The following is a 14,664-nucleotide window of genomic DNA, read 5'->3' on the forward strand; positions in this document are numbered from 1 at the left end:
TGCTGCCTTCCTCCCACCCTCCAGCATGTAAGTTTTTCTTGGCAAAAGGGCTCCCCACTTCTACAACAGGTCCAGGAGCCTTTGTTCTTACTCTCTTCAGAACGTTTTTTTTTTTAAATCTGCTCCATTTTCTCCTCCACAATCCCACATGTGCAGCTAGCACAAGATCATTCTCAACCCCACCCCACAAGCTCAGCCCAACCATCTGACTTTCTCTTCAGCCAGGTATTGCCAAGGGCTCCCCACAAGGGTCCTGAGCTGCCCCAGTCACATTAACACATACAGAGTAAAATCTGAAAATATGGTTCTTTACAAACAGGGCCCAGCCCCTCTGGTTTTCCGGAGTAAGGGATGCCTCAGGAAAGAGAGTTGACAGACAGACATACACAGGAAGAGACCACATCTCAGAGGCTTTCAAACTGATTAGGATTCCTTCATTTGTTTAAAAAATCCAAAACACAAAAAAACTTCCTTCATTGAGAAACTTAACGGATCAGAAAAGGAGCCACGGTGCAAGAGGCACCAGAGGGGGCCTCCCCCCCCCAGTGGGCAGAGTTTGACACAATACATTAGAAAATAGATTAGTAAAAACAAAAATACATTTTTTGCAACAACTTTGAGATTTGGTCAGTAGCATGTTGGGGGCAGGTGGAAGAGTTTGGCTGTAGCCTTCAACACAGTCCCCAGCAGGCAGAGGGCTCTAGCATGGGCAGGGAGTGGAGCACCACTGGAGTGGCAGAGAGCTGAGCCTATGCAGCAAGGACAAGTCCCACCCACAGGACTAAGTCTTCCAGGGGGAGGGGTGTGGAGAGCCCAGAACCAGGCACAGGGTCGGTGATCTCAGAGGGGCCAGCCAGACTCAAGGCTCCTCCTCTGTGCTCTTCCAGCAGGGGAAGAGGGGACAGTTCTCCAGGGGACAACACACTCCAGCTGGAGCTAAAGGAGGCAGCAATTTTGAACTGTGCTCAATTGTAGAGATGGGGGGGAGGGGAAGAGTGGGAATGCCTCTGGCCATCCCACTTGCATCAAGCCAGCATAGAGCGGGAGCTTTAAGGGGACAAGAGGCCGGGCCCCACAGCCAAGGGAGTAACAGGAAGGACCCTGCTCCCAGATCTCAACAGTGCTGCCCTCGAGCCAGAGAGGTAGGGCAGCTCCAACCTCCCCTGCTACTCTGCAGAGCACTGCCTTTCAGGACTCTCAGCACAGACCTGCTGTAAGAGGAGTGCTGGGAGACAGGGCACAGTGCAGGTCTCACATGCTAGGATCACCTCCAATGCCAGCTGAGACACAGTTCTGAGAACTAGTTACTAACAGGCCAGTAAATGTGGGGCTCCTGCCTCAAGCTTGGAGGAGAAGCAGGTCAGACACCTTAGTAACCCCAATTCCTTCTTCCCTCCACACCAGGGTCTCACCCTAGGACATACCACAAATGGAGGGGAATCAGAGTGCCCTCTTGAGCAGAATCAGGCATTCCCCCTAGGTAGAGACTGGGAATTCCAACAGACAGGCAGGCAGGGGACACCCCTCCCCAGGAAGCGCATGGGGTTGCCACAGACGGGCTCCTCCTTTTAGCCCCACTCAACATCTCTTGGTGGGAGATGGGGAGGGAAGATGGCACAAAGGAGATGGCTGAGCTGGCTCAAAGCAGCCTTTGAGCTAAGACTGGGAGCCCGGCTCATGCAGACAGGAGGAGCAAGGAGTCAGGCTCCAAAGAGTGCCTTCTCCCAAGGCAACAGCCCCTGTGAACGGCCCGCCCATCCCCTGCCCCAGCTGGTGGAACCCCTCGCAGCCAGAGCTGCTGCAGGTGGAAAAGCACGTAGGGGCCCTGGAATACTGCAGCAAGGCCTAGGCACCCCTGACAAAGGGAGTTCAGAGCCAACCGGGGCAGAGAGCGGGAAAGAGCTTTTTATCATTTACTTCAATGGGGGCACAGCCTCCCCAGGGAAGGGGTGGAAGCCCCATTGCTTGGGGCAGCAAACACAGGAGTCGACAAGGCACTAGGGAACAAATCCTGCCCTGGCCCCAGGAACAGACTGCATGACCCAAGAGGGCTCTTCCCTCACGATTCCCTGGTGCAACTGCTCTGCAGCTGATGCAGGGTCAAGAGAGTAGCGAGCTCTGCACCTGGCATTGCTCTCCCCACACACTCCTGCAGTGAAAGGTGCACTCCTCAAAGGGAAAAGGAGGCTGCCCACTCCATGACTGATCAAGGACCTCTAATGCCTGCTAGTCACTAACGGGGAAGTTTGGGAAGGAAGCTACAGAAAACCATCCCCAGGTGGAATGCCTGCCCAGGTGTTTCTGGCCCTCTTGGCACACAAGACAGTATTTCCTGGCCACCCCACCACCTTAAACAATAAAATAATGCCACAGATGGAGGGAGAAGGGGGAGGGAGAGAGACAAACACTGCCACGGTCACAGTCACCTTCCCATCATGATTCCTCAATCCTGCCGCTCCACTGCAGGGCAGCTGCCAATGTCAGAGACGACTGCTAGGCAGAAAGAGAGGACCACGGCCAGGCTAGCATTTAGCACTAAGGACCAACTGCAGAGCAAGAAGTCCTACCTCAGCCTGTACCGAGACCAGCTGCAAGGGTAAAGGTCTGTACCAATGACTGACATGCTCTGCTCGCTCTTAGAATCCATTGGCAATTACCTGGGCCAGGCGCACTCCTGTCCACAATCGAGGTGAATAAAGACTAAAGCAAAATGGCCATGAAGAATCACCTGCCAGCCAGCCCATCTGCTCCCCTCAGTGAGGGGTGGTCTGCTCGCCTGCCAGCCAGCCGGCCTTCTCCGCCTGGTAATCACTTCTGGCATTGATTGGACAGAACAATGTTCTCTGCTTGAAAGGAGGTTAGTGCTCGGTTGGCCCATCATCCCGGGGCTGTGCTGGGAGCTCCACAGCAGAAGGCTGAGTCTCCTCCGGCATCCCAGTGGGGCTCAGCGGCAGCATGGGGACCTGGGAAGAGGAGAGAGAGTAATGGGATGGAGCAGACACTCCCAAACCCACAGTGTGTCTTTCCCTCCAAAACTACAGGCAACAGCAGGGATGGGAACGAAGGACAGGAAGGGCCCTCCTGCATCAATCAGTTCAGACCCAGCTATTGCAGGCCACCCTGTCATATAATCCTGTTCGACTGATCAAGCTCCGTTGTAAAACTAGCTGGGCTGTTCGCCCCACTGCTCTGACTAAGAGGCTGTTCCAGAGCCTCCTTCCTCTGCTCATTAAACTCAGTTTGTTCATGGACAGTTTGTCCCTACTTGTTCCTGCCCCAACATTGTCCTGTAGCTTCAACACCCTTCTCTCTCCCTGCTGCTTCCCCCATGGCCAACAATGGCTTCAGGCTCCTGTTTGCCTTTCTTCACCTGCAGGCCAAGGTTAGAGGGGCCGGGTGAAGAGTGGAAGAGGGAACTAACTAATTGCCCCTGCCTACCCCCGTCCTTCCAACGAGCCCAGCAGCCCCCTCAGCCACTGTTCTCTCTCGTGAGGTTACACTCCCAGTTCAGGTTTGGCACCACCGAGTGCTGCTGCAAGGCAAGTGGAGGAGCCGGGTTAGAGAGGAGGAAAGGGGCCCAGGGAACTGGGAACGAGTGGATTACTCAGGCTTCCAACAGATACAGTTGCCCTGCAGAAGCAGGTGCTGCCATAACACCCTCACCCAGAGATGGAAATGTGGGGAGGAAAAAAGGCTCCAGAACGAGTGATAAATCAGGCCAGGGTCCAGGCTTCTGGGCCCCCTGCTCACTACACCATGGCTTCCTCCTACTGCAGTGAGTGCCCAGTGCCAACACTTGCAGGGTGCGATTCCCAGGATAACAGCCCCCAGCTGACCACACCTGCCTTCAGGGTGCCATAAGAGAGTGCAAAGGAGCCCGGCTGCTTGGAAGCTTCTTTTTAGCCACCCTGCTCTCCTCCCATCACAGACACCCCCGCTGCCAGCATCATCTCTGCAGAAAGACTCCTTCCAGGAGGTCCCTCAGCTCAGGACCTAGCTTTACTCTAAGAACAGTTGCCTCACTCCCCCTACTGAAGGTTGTTCTCAGCCCCTTTCTTCCTCCTGGCTAGAACTGGAGCTTATGGCTACCATCACCAGCAGGAGAGGAGTGCAGGGCATCTCGCCGCATGGAGAAAGAGGGTCACTTACTGCACTTTGACGTGTGGGACTGCTGCTGCCCTCCTGAACGCTGCCCACTACCTGCGCACCAAGCACCTGAGCAGCACTGGGCTCCTGAGTGCTGCTCTTCTCCGGCACGCTGGGCTCCTGAGTGCTGGGCCCCCGAGTGCTGCTCTCCCCCTGCGCACCACTCTCCACCTGCTGCAAGATGCCCCGTCTGTCCAGAACACTGCAAGGAACAGAGTGGGGAGGCTGAGGGCACAACCCTGCTTCGCCCAAGGCAGGACCAGGGGGGGGGGAGGGGGGGAAGAGGGGTTGTGGAGGGCCTGAGGGCAGAGTCTGGCCTTGCCCAAGGCAATCCCTGCAGCTAGGACAGGAACAAGGCGGCTGCCAGGGAGGGCGAACATCACAGTCTCTGTTCTCGCTGCATGGCTTACAGAAACAGAAGCTCCTCTGTTCCCCAGCCATCACCAGAGCCCCATGTGAAACAGCGCACCTAACTCCTGAGCAAAGGCCTGAAACCTCAAGGTAAGGCTGGGATGCCAGGAGCAGAGGCCAGCTCCCCGGGACAAAGTCTCTTGCCAGGCCGACAGCCCTGGGGAGAGGAGCTGCCCCTTGGCTGAGGAAGGATGAAGTGCAGCACAAACTTACCTCGCTACAGGCACATACAGAAGGCCCCCTCTCCCTCAGGTTTTGGGTACAGACACCACCCCCCTCTCTCCTAGAGGAAGCCACACATGGCTGAACAGTTCCCCACTGTGTAATGGGCTGGCAAGGCCAGGGCTTATGCCACAGACATTCGCATCTGTGACCCAGTGCCCACCCCACCCCAAGTCCCAGGCAGGCCTGTGATTGCTCCCCAGCTCTTACCTGGGGGGCAGGGGCCCACACAGCACTTCACAGCAGTTCTTCACAATGTTCCCATGGCTATAAGGATTCTGCACCCGGTTCTTCCCAGTCCACGCCCCCTTAATCTGCAAGCAGAGAACATCCCAAAGGGATGGGGTGTGAGCTCCCTGCCAGACCAAGGCTCTCGAGCATTCAGCTCCACTGACTGATGCACCAGGGCACTGCACATGTGCCCCTTGTTCATCGTGGTTACACGCCACCTGGGCTCTGGCTGCCTCTCAGAGCAGGGCTTGGACCCTGTTATTTCCATTGCTGACACATGGAGACCATCAGCCCTAGCACGAACCTACCCCCCTGGGGACTGAAGAGTGGGGGCCCAGACTCCTTGTGCATCTAGTGGCTGGGCAGGGGCTGAAGAGAGGGGATTTGGGCCCTCCCCATTCATGAGCAGCAGACCCAAGGAGGCCTCAGAATAAGCTTGGGTTGACCTAAACTGCATTTCTGGGGCCTGTGGCAGCAGTGAACCCGTGGGCTGCCCTGGATGTATGCTCTCCCTCCACCCCCCAGCCTATACCTGGGGTTTGGCCTTGCTGCGTGCGAGGGGAATTCACCCAGTGATGAACTGATGAGAAAGGGTGGGGGGAAGGGGAGCGGAGATGGCTCTGAAGAGAAGCTGGAGAGGGGCAAGCAGACAGACAGGAGAGAGTGGGGAACATCACTCACGTCTTCGTTGGTCGTCTGATTCAGAGCCACCAGGAAGGTATGGAATCCAGTTAACCCCACCACTGACCAGAGGGTGAAGAAACAGATAAGCACCTCCAGTACCGTGAGCAGCTGGTTAAGGATCCATAACCCCACGGCACAGCATCTATCTTCCACTGACCCTGCTCCATGACACTGTGTCGCTCCCCTCTGCTCCCCCTAAACATATATACCTGCTCCTCTCCCACCCCCCAATTAAAAAGAAAGCCTCCAGAAAGCCCCTGAGAAGATGCTGCACACAAGGGCTGTGGCTGCTTTTCAGACACACACCTCCCTCCCTCCCTCACCAGGGTATGGGGTGGGAGAGGCAGGTACACTCCACGCAGCGGGGAAAGATATGTTCCGGGGGTCTCTTTCAACGTGTTCAGGAAGCCAATCTTCATGGACTCTGGGCAACACAAATGAGAGAGGTTAATGTACAGTGCTGCCCAGGAAGACAGGCCTCATGCCTCCTCCAATCTATTGATTTTCTGTGCTGATCTTGACCCAACTCCCCACCCCGACAACACAGCTCCCCACTCTGATCCCCCCGCCGGCAGGACTCACTGAGCGCCACGTAGACAATGTTGAAGGTGAAGATGTAGATGGTGAGGAGCGAGAGCGAGAGAATGAAGAGGTAGAAGTAGCGGTAGTTCCTCTTCCCCACGCAGTTCCCAACCCAGGGGCAGTGATGGTCAAAGCGCTCTGGGGGAGCAAGAGAAGGACGTCAGCACACCTGCAGTGTGGGGCGAGGCAGGGGCACCCAAGCCCTGCCAACACATCCCACCAGCACAGCCGGGGAAGCCAAAGTCCAAGCCCAAGGCAAGGGGCTTCCATTTCCTGTGCCTCCATCAGCACAAAGCGCTCTCAGGTTGTACCAAGCTAAGTCTCCAGGGGGAAGAACACTTCCTAACCCACTCCTCTGCACAGAAAACACTCCCCCATGCTGCAGCTCTGGAAGAGGAAGGCCTCTAGTGTGGGGATACCTGGCCTTTTCCAGACCAACACCGCATGCCACAATTGAAGAGTTTCAGGACCCCCTCCATCTACCACAAAGACAGAGAGCATGGTCAATACACGGGCCTGAGCGTGGCCCCAGGTAGAGACCCCATCCTCCAACGAAACCAGGCAAAGGGGCTAACAAAGCTCCTCCACTGAGCAGAGTGCTCCTGAAGCAGAGAGGTCACTTCTAGTTGGGTATTCAGCTCTATGGGAAGTGTACTGAGCACTGCTGTTCCTGCTCCCAGAGTGCACTGCTGTTTGTTTCCAGTAAAAGGGTACGTCTTCACTACCCGCCGTATCGGCGGGTAGCAATCGATTTATCCGGGATCGATATATTGCGTCTCGTTAAGACATGATATATTGATCCCCGAACGCGCTCACCGTCGACTCCGGAACTCCACCAGAGCGAGCAGCGGTAGCACAGTCGACGGGGGAGCCGCGGCCATCGATCCCACGCCGTGTGGACCCCAGGTAATTTCGATCCAAGATACTTCGACTTCAACTACGCTATTTGCGTAGCTGAAGTTGCGTATCTTGGATCGAATCCCCCCCGCAGTGTAGACCAGCCCTTAGATATAACCCACTCAGCCCCATTAACCTAGTGTCTATTTCAGTTACAAAAATCAGCAACTGCTCCCCTTCATCCTCTGAGCATCCCACAGTGTGCAGATCACAGCTATTGCAGATAAAAGGTGGAGGATATATTTATTAATTACACACACACACACACACACACACACACACACACACACTCACTCAACTTTAAAAGAACATTATTAAGGTTGCAAAGGCAAACACTCACAAGTTAGGAAATGTCAGAATTAAGCTTGCCCGTGCAACCTTAATTTGCCTCCTGCATACCTATGTATATGACAGTATTTAATTCCATGATCATACTATTTTTTTCCCCAAGAGAACAGCTGCTTCATTTTAAAGAGTCATTATTAAGGGCACAAGAGCAAACCATCTCAATGCATAGGAAAGATGGGAAGTACGGGGGATGACCTTGGCTTAACCAGGAGATCTTCAACAACCAAAAAAAGAGTGATACAAGAAGTGGAAACTAAGTCAAATTATTAAGGATGAATATAAAAAAAAAGCATGTCGGGGCAAAATTAGAAAGGCCAAGACAAAAAACAAGATAAAACTAGGTAGGGACACAAAAGGTAACAAGAAAACATTTTACAAATATGTGAGAGGCAAGAGGAAGACCAAAGACAGGGTAGGCCCATTACTCAATGAGGAAAGAAAGACAGTAATGGCTTAAGCATTAAATGCCTTTTTTGTTTCAATTTTCACCAAAAAAGTTAGCAGTGACTGATGATTAACACAGTGAACATCAGTGTAAATGGGGTAGGATCTGAGGCAGATCGAAACTACCTGGATTTCAGCAAGGCATTTGATACAGTTCCACAAGGGAAATAATTAGTTAAATTGGAGAAGATGGGGATTAATATGAGAACTGAAATGTGGACAAGGAATTGGTTAGGGGGGAGAATGCAACACGTCATACTAAAAAGTGAACTGTCAGGCCAGAGGGAGGTTACTACTGGAGTTCCTCAGGGATTGGTCTTCAGACCGATCGTATTTAACATTTTTATTAATGGTTTTCACACAAAAAGTGGGAGTGTGCTAATAAAATCTGCAGATGACACAAAGTTGGGAGGTGTTGCTAATAAAGAGGAGGACCAGAATATCACACAAGAAGATTTCGACAACCTTGAAAACTGGAGTAATAGAAATGGGATGGAATTTAATAGTAAAAGGTCATGCACTTAGGGATTAAGAACAAGAATTTTTGTTACAAACTGGGGACTTATCAGTTGGAAGTGACAGAGGAGGAGGAAAAAAGACATGGTATATTGGTTGATCACAGAATGACTATGAGTTGCCAGTGTGATGTGGCCATTGAAAAGGCTAATGCAGTCCTATGATGCATCAGGCGAGGTACTTCCATTAGAGGACAGGGATGTGTTAGTACTGTTATACAAGGCACTGGTGAGACCTCATCTGGAATACTGTTTGCAATTCTGGTCTCCCATGATTAAGATGAATTCAAACTGGAACAAGTTCAGAAAAGGGCTACCAAGATGATCCGAGGAATGGAGAACCTACCTTACAAGAGGAGACTCAAAGAGCTTGGCTTGTTTACCCTAACCAAAAGAAGGCTGAGGGGAGATATGATTGCTCTCTACAAATACATCAGAGGAATATATACCATGGAGAGAGAGGCATTAAGTGCCAATGTGGACACAAGAACAAATGGATATAAACTGGCCATCAACAAGTTTAGGCTTGAAATTAGACGAAGGTTTCTAACCATCAGAGGAGTGAAGTTCTGCAACAGCCTTCCAAGGGGAGCAAAAAAACCCTAACTGGCTTCAGGACTGAGCATGATAAGTTTATGGAGGGGATGGTAGGACTAGACTACTTACAATGGCATGTAGCCCATCTGCGAGTGCCAGGAGTAAATATCTCCAATGGCTGGTGATGGATGCTAGATGGGGTGGGCTGAGTTACTGCAGAGAATTCTTTCCCAGGTGTCTGGCTGGTGAGTCTTGCCCACATGCTCAGGGTCTAACTGATTTCCATATTTAGGGTCGGGAAGGAATTCCCGATGGGGGCTTTTCATCTTCCTTTGCCGCATGACTCAGGGGTCACTTGCAGCTTTAAACTAGTGTAAACGGTGGATTCTCTGTAACTTGAAGTCTTTAAATAAAGGTTTGAGGACTTCAGTAACTCAGACAGAGGTTCCGGGTCTATTACAGGAGTGGGTGGGTGAGGTTCTGTGGCCTGCGATGTGCACAAGGTCAGACTATATGAGCATGATGGTCCCTTTCAGCCTTCAAGTCTATGAATCTTTGTAAATAAACAAGATTTTCCCTCCTAGTAGGAAAAACCCACAGGGCCCCAAAGTTTGACTAGCCACTCTGGTCAAAAGGGGGTAACAATACAAAGCATAGTGCTAAATACTTGGAAAAAATCAGGCCCTAGAGGCCTCAAATTGGGTACCCAAAATTAGTGGACACCTTTGACCTTAATCTTTCTGTGCCTCAGCCTCATCTGTAAAATTAGGATAATCCCACCCCTTCATTTCATGGGGTGTGGGGAAGTCAAACCAGTGGTTGTGAAACACTCCGATATTGTAGTGATGAGTGCTACAGAAAAGGCCCCACAAAAATTAGTAATTCTGTCTCCAAAGCAGAGTTTGAACAGCATGCAGTAAAAAAGACAGGGGACATTCACTGAGCAATGAGAAAAACTACTGAATAGCTGCCCATTAAGCGAGTACCATCCATCCTGTGCACTGAATGAGGCAGGGATCCTGCACCCAAAATAGTATTAAAAACTACCATAATGCATGCACACAGCTGACCTTAATTGTGGCATTTCCTATCTTTCAACTGCTTGACTTTGCAACCTTAATGTTCTTTTAACAGAAGTTGTATGTATAATTTCCTAGGTTTTTTAAAAAGCAATCTGAAAATAAGTTCCATCATATTGATACCTACATGGGTTTTCAGCAGGGTTGGAACCTTTAGTTCCACCCCCCCAGAACTCTGCTGCTTGAGCTAATGGAGTAATCGATAGCAATAGTAGGTTGTTATTCTGTATTTGGCCCACCACTAGATGGGGAAGAAAACAAACAAGCACTTTGCCAGTGAGTTTCACAGATATTTTCTGACAGCAGCAGAATGGTGAGACTCAGGAATGTTGGGTTCTACTACAGACACAGGAGCAGAGCGCACTCTAGTGGGCATGGAGTCTTCTGCCCACTCCCCACAAGCTTGCCACCTTCTTCCCTGTCCCCCGCAACCTGTCTCTGTCACAGTCCTGTCTCTTCCCCATCCCTGGCACCTCGTTCTGGTCCCATTCTCCACTCCTCAGGCTTCTCAGCCGAGTCCCAGTCTCCTTGCCCAGCCACCAGTCCCATTTCCGCTTCCTGCTCCTCATCTGATCTGTTCTCCCCCCTCCCCCCCCCCACGACATACACACACAAAATAGCTCCCAGTCCTAGCCTCCATCACTGGGCTTCACATCCAATCTCAAATTCAAAACTGATAGAAGGAAATACTTTATGCCACACAAACTGTGGAACTCATTGCCACAAAAAGTTGTTGGCCAAGAATTTAGCAAGACTCAAAGAGGGACTGAGCAATTACATGGATAACAAGAATATCCAGAGTTAGAATAGTTAATGCTAAAAAAAAAAAAAAAAAAAAAAAAAAAATGTATTGGAAGGTAGATAAAGCCTCCAGCTTCAGATTTTAAACCAATCTCTGACTATTTGGGATTAGAATGAGACCTTCATAGGGAGCAGATTATCCCCCATCTGCTATTGAGTGGTTTTCCTTCAAAGCAGCTGGGATTGGCCACTAGTGGAGACAGGATTTACAGGGCTAAATATACCCTCGATCTGATCCCATCTGGTAGTTCCTATGTCCCAGATGCTAACATGCAAGGCCTGAGTGCTGGATTGAGGTCTCCCCCATGGCAAGGGCACTGTGCTCTCTTAACTCACCCACACAATTGTCGCAGATGCTGCAGTGCGAGGCACGGGGGGGGCGGAATATCTTGCACGTATAACAGTACTTCAGCTTCACTATCTGGTTGTTGATCTGGAAGTTTTTGATACGCGGGGGCGGGCGCTGACCCTGTGGCACAGTTCCATTGGTGGCCTCTGAAAGCAAAAGCCAATCAGACACCAGAATTGTTAATCAAAGTCCACTGCATTTCAACACTAACTGCTTGTTCCATCTCATTAACACCAAGACCAGGAGAGCCTGCAATGCCCAGAGCCATCGGCAGCAGCTCTGTTCACAGCTCTAAGAACTTGGGGCCAGGTGAAGAGATGCCAAGGACTCTGCTGAGTGAAGGAACAGTGGCAAACAATTGCTAGGATGTACCTGCGCCTGACATCACCTTCCAGGAAGAGAGAGAACGACCCAGATTTGATCTCCCTGCTCCCATTCTCTATCATGGGAGTGAGTGGGATGTTGGGGAGGGAGAGGGGAATTCCCTGGGCAAACCCAGCACAGCAGGAGAGAGAACACATGTGAGCTGATGGATAGGTACTTCGGGGATGGGGGGGGGGGGGGGGAGGAGAGCGGGGGGCTTCCAGGGCTGAGAGACATGTAGAGCACCACAGCCACTCTCCAGGCACACTCACTCTTCTATCACAGAGTCAGTAGTGAAGATATGCCCCCCAGCAAACTTCCCACACCAACCCAGGCTCTAGCGCACTCACTCTCCTTCACAAAGACCTCGGGGAAGGTACTCTGGCATAGATTCTGTTGACACTCACCAATCTCCATTTCAATGAAGGCTGCCTCATCAGGCAGGGCTCTGGGGATCACACCAGGATCACTGAAACTTGTCCGCAGGAGCATAGCCATCGCGAACAGGAAAAGAACTACTGCAAAGACAGGGATGGCTGGAGACAGCTGAACTGCCAGGTAGCGACACCTACAGAGGGAGAGAAGCAAGGAGGTGCTGAATCAAACCAAACAACAGCCTGGACAAAACTCTCTCTTCAAAGCCTGGGAAGGTCTCAGAGCCCAGACGCAGCCATGTAGTAGTTCTCCAATGGATCGCTGAGAGGATCACATCTGGAGAGACTGATCGGTGTCCATATCCCATCCCAGTCACCAGGGCATAACACTTTTGGGGCAGCTACAACAAGTGTTACCATGGAAAGTATAAACAGGGAAGTGTGATAACGTATTCTTAGTTTTAATGCAGTAAATACTTCCATCTCCCATCTCTTCTCTCAGCTGGAACCAAGGACAACCAGAACCCTGTGACCAGCCAGCTCCTTACCAATCAACCTGGGAATTTCTCCTGTGAAGGACTGCAATGCACTCAGAAGGCACTGGCTGTCCAGAAAGAATATGACTAAAACAATAGAAATATATTAAAGCGGACCCTTCCTAGAGCCCTGTTCCTTTAAGAGGTGGGAGGAACAGTGGAGCCCAAAAGTTTCAGGACAGAATGAGCAAGGTTGGAGGCGACTGGCTTCACTGAACTCTCCTGCTTACCACCCAGAGTTTACTCCAAAGCTTGAAAAGTAACTCCAATAATATTCCCAAGCCCTGCACTCGTTATCGGGGGAGTCACTTACAAAGGAATTCATTAGGGCTGTTGCTGCACAACAGGGCCTTCTGCTCCCCCTGTACCCTTTTGAGACATCAGGCTCCACACTCAAACAAGAGAAAAGCAGGAAAGACTCTGTTCACATCTCCTTACATACACCCCTGCCCCCCCCCCCAAGATTGTAATTTCTTGTCAAACACACAAGCCACAAGCTTACGAAAATCAGGAGTGGCACAGTTAAGGTTGTGAAGTATGTGGAGTAACACCTTAACTCTCCCCCTTGTTGGGATGCCACCACCTGCTACTGGGTTTTGGAGTGGGCAATGTCTGCCTAAGGTGCAGGAAACTAAGGCTTTGTCTACATGAAAATTGGCACCAGAGTCATGCCATCAGTTTAGTTACATCAGTGCAAGCTCCCCACGTAGACAGGCTATACTGGAACAAAGCAGGATTTAGGCAAGTGTAGCTGCTCAGTCATGATGCAGTTACTCTGCTACAAATTCTCTCAATGTTGACATGGCCTAATTGTAGGACACCCACCACTCCCACCCCCGGGCGCACATACACGTTAGCCTCTTTATTTAGAATTATGCAGCTGGAAACCAAGGAGAAGCTGTTCGCTGCATCCAGGGTCATATCCAGTAGCTGGCTGCAAGTGCTTCCTATATCAATGCTCCTGCACAGGCCACACTGAAGATCCAGCTGGACTGTGTGAATAGGAGTCTGGTTTGTCATTGCGTTGGGTACAGCGGAAATAACATTTGTTTCTGGTTAGAGTGGGATAAGGTACTATGATGCCCCCAGTTCCTATTGCCATCTCTAGGGGTGCCAAGAAAGAGACTAGTGTGCACCCAAAGCATCAAAATGGCGTAAGTCTCATGGAGGGTTGGCTCTTTTTAGCCTCCTAAGCAGGAGTGCAAGTAGGGTGGTATGCTCCAGTACGCAGTACGGGCAAGAAATTTTTAGCACATACAGGGTACCGGAGCAGAACATGGCTAGGGAGGGCATTCATTCTTTATATGGCTTTACCAGCACAATACATATGCTAACCAACTTAAACAAAGGGTTTGTTTAAGTTGGTTAGCATATGTATTGTGCTGTTAAATTGGTCAAGAATCCTCAAGAGGACAGGGGGGTGGGGGGTGGGAGATGGAAGGTGTTTAAACAGTGTTTTTGATTGTTTCTCCCCATTGGTCTGAATTATCCATGACATCCATACTGCATCACATCAAGTCCAGATCATTAGAGAAATGCCTCTGCCTGCACTGACCAGAGGATCTTTGAATTCTGATGTCAGCTCAGTTCTGCAGCCTGACAGGAATCAGGCATTGTCCCCAGTGTACAAAGAATTCTTCTTTGCAGCCAAACTAGTCTAACATTCATTTTGTTAACGAACTGGAGCAGCAAAACAAAGAAAACAAATGCGTCATTTTCCAGCTTTGTGGGTGAGAGAACTATAAGTGAAGATTATAATGCCGGACACTGATGGCCTTAAACCAGCTGCCTCAGGAATCTGCCAAGAACTTTGCTGAAAACACATTCCTCATCTTAGCAACAGAGCTAAGACTTATCACACATCTGCCCACCTTTATTCGAATGACGCTCCTTCTGATCTGACAGCTCAGGCATTGTCAGTTTCGTCCAGAACCATTTACAAACTTGGAACCTAATCCTGTAACCCCTTAATCATTTGATCAATCCCATTGAAGACAATAGGACTATCTGCATGACTATGGACCACTTTTGTGGACTGGTAAGAGTTTCAGGAGTCTGTTCTGTTCCTATAAAGCCGTGGTTCCCAAATTTTAACAGCCCGCGAACCCCTTTCACTAAATTGTGACATCTCGTGAACCCCCTCCT

The 14,664-nt window shown here is 50.7% G+C and overlaps 1 protein-coding gene and 1 long non-coding RNA gene across 11 annotated transcripts in view; one reads left to right on the forward strand and one right to left on the reverse strand.

Annotated features, from left to right (window-relative positions):
- The window catches only part of LOC135973526 (uncharacterized), a 309,693-nt gene that overhangs the window by 197,527 nt on the left and 97,502 nt on the right, over positions 1 to 14,664 (forward strand). The gene's annotated exons all lie outside the window — the stretch shown is intronic.
- Positions 410 to 14,664, reverse strand: part of ZDHHC9 (zinc finger DHHC-type palmitoyltransferase 9) — a 41,364-nt gene continuing 27,109 nt past the window's right edge. For 7 of the 10 annotated variants that reach the window (XM_008175169.4, XM_024111691.3, XM_024111690.3 and 4 more), the window contains 8 exons: positions 12,017 to 12,177; positions 11,234 to 11,392; positions 6,277 to 6,414; positions 6,070 to 6,118; positions 5,692 to 5,794; positions 4,990 to 5,093; positions 4,150 to 4,348; positions 410 to 2,963 (listed from right to left, as the gene is read on the reverse strand). In XM_008175169.4, coding sequence (XP_008173391.1) covers positions 2,859 to 2,963; positions 4,150 to 4,348; positions 4,990 to 5,093; positions 5,692 to 5,794; positions 6,070 to 6,118; positions 6,277 to 6,414; positions 11,234 to 11,392; positions 12,017 to 12,177 — 1,018 coding nt within the window. In that variant the 3' untranslated portion in view covers positions 410 to 2,858. Of the gene's footprint in view, positions 2,964 to 4,149; positions 4,349 to 4,989; positions 5,094 to 5,691; positions 5,795 to 6,017; positions 6,119 to 6,276; positions 6,415 to 11,233; positions 11,393 to 12,016; positions 12,178 to 14,664 lie in introns of all 10 variants that reach the window. The other 3 variants (XM_065556335.1, XM_065556336.1, XM_065556337.1) reach the window with 2 other exon arrangements.

Source organism: Chrysemys picta, chromosome 9 (genome assembly GCF_011386835.1).
Source record: "Chrysemys picta bellii isolate R12L10 chromosome 9, ASM1138683v2, whole genome shotgun sequence".
NCBI lineage: Eukaryota > Metazoa > Chordata > Testudines > Emydidae > Chrysemys > Chrysemys picta.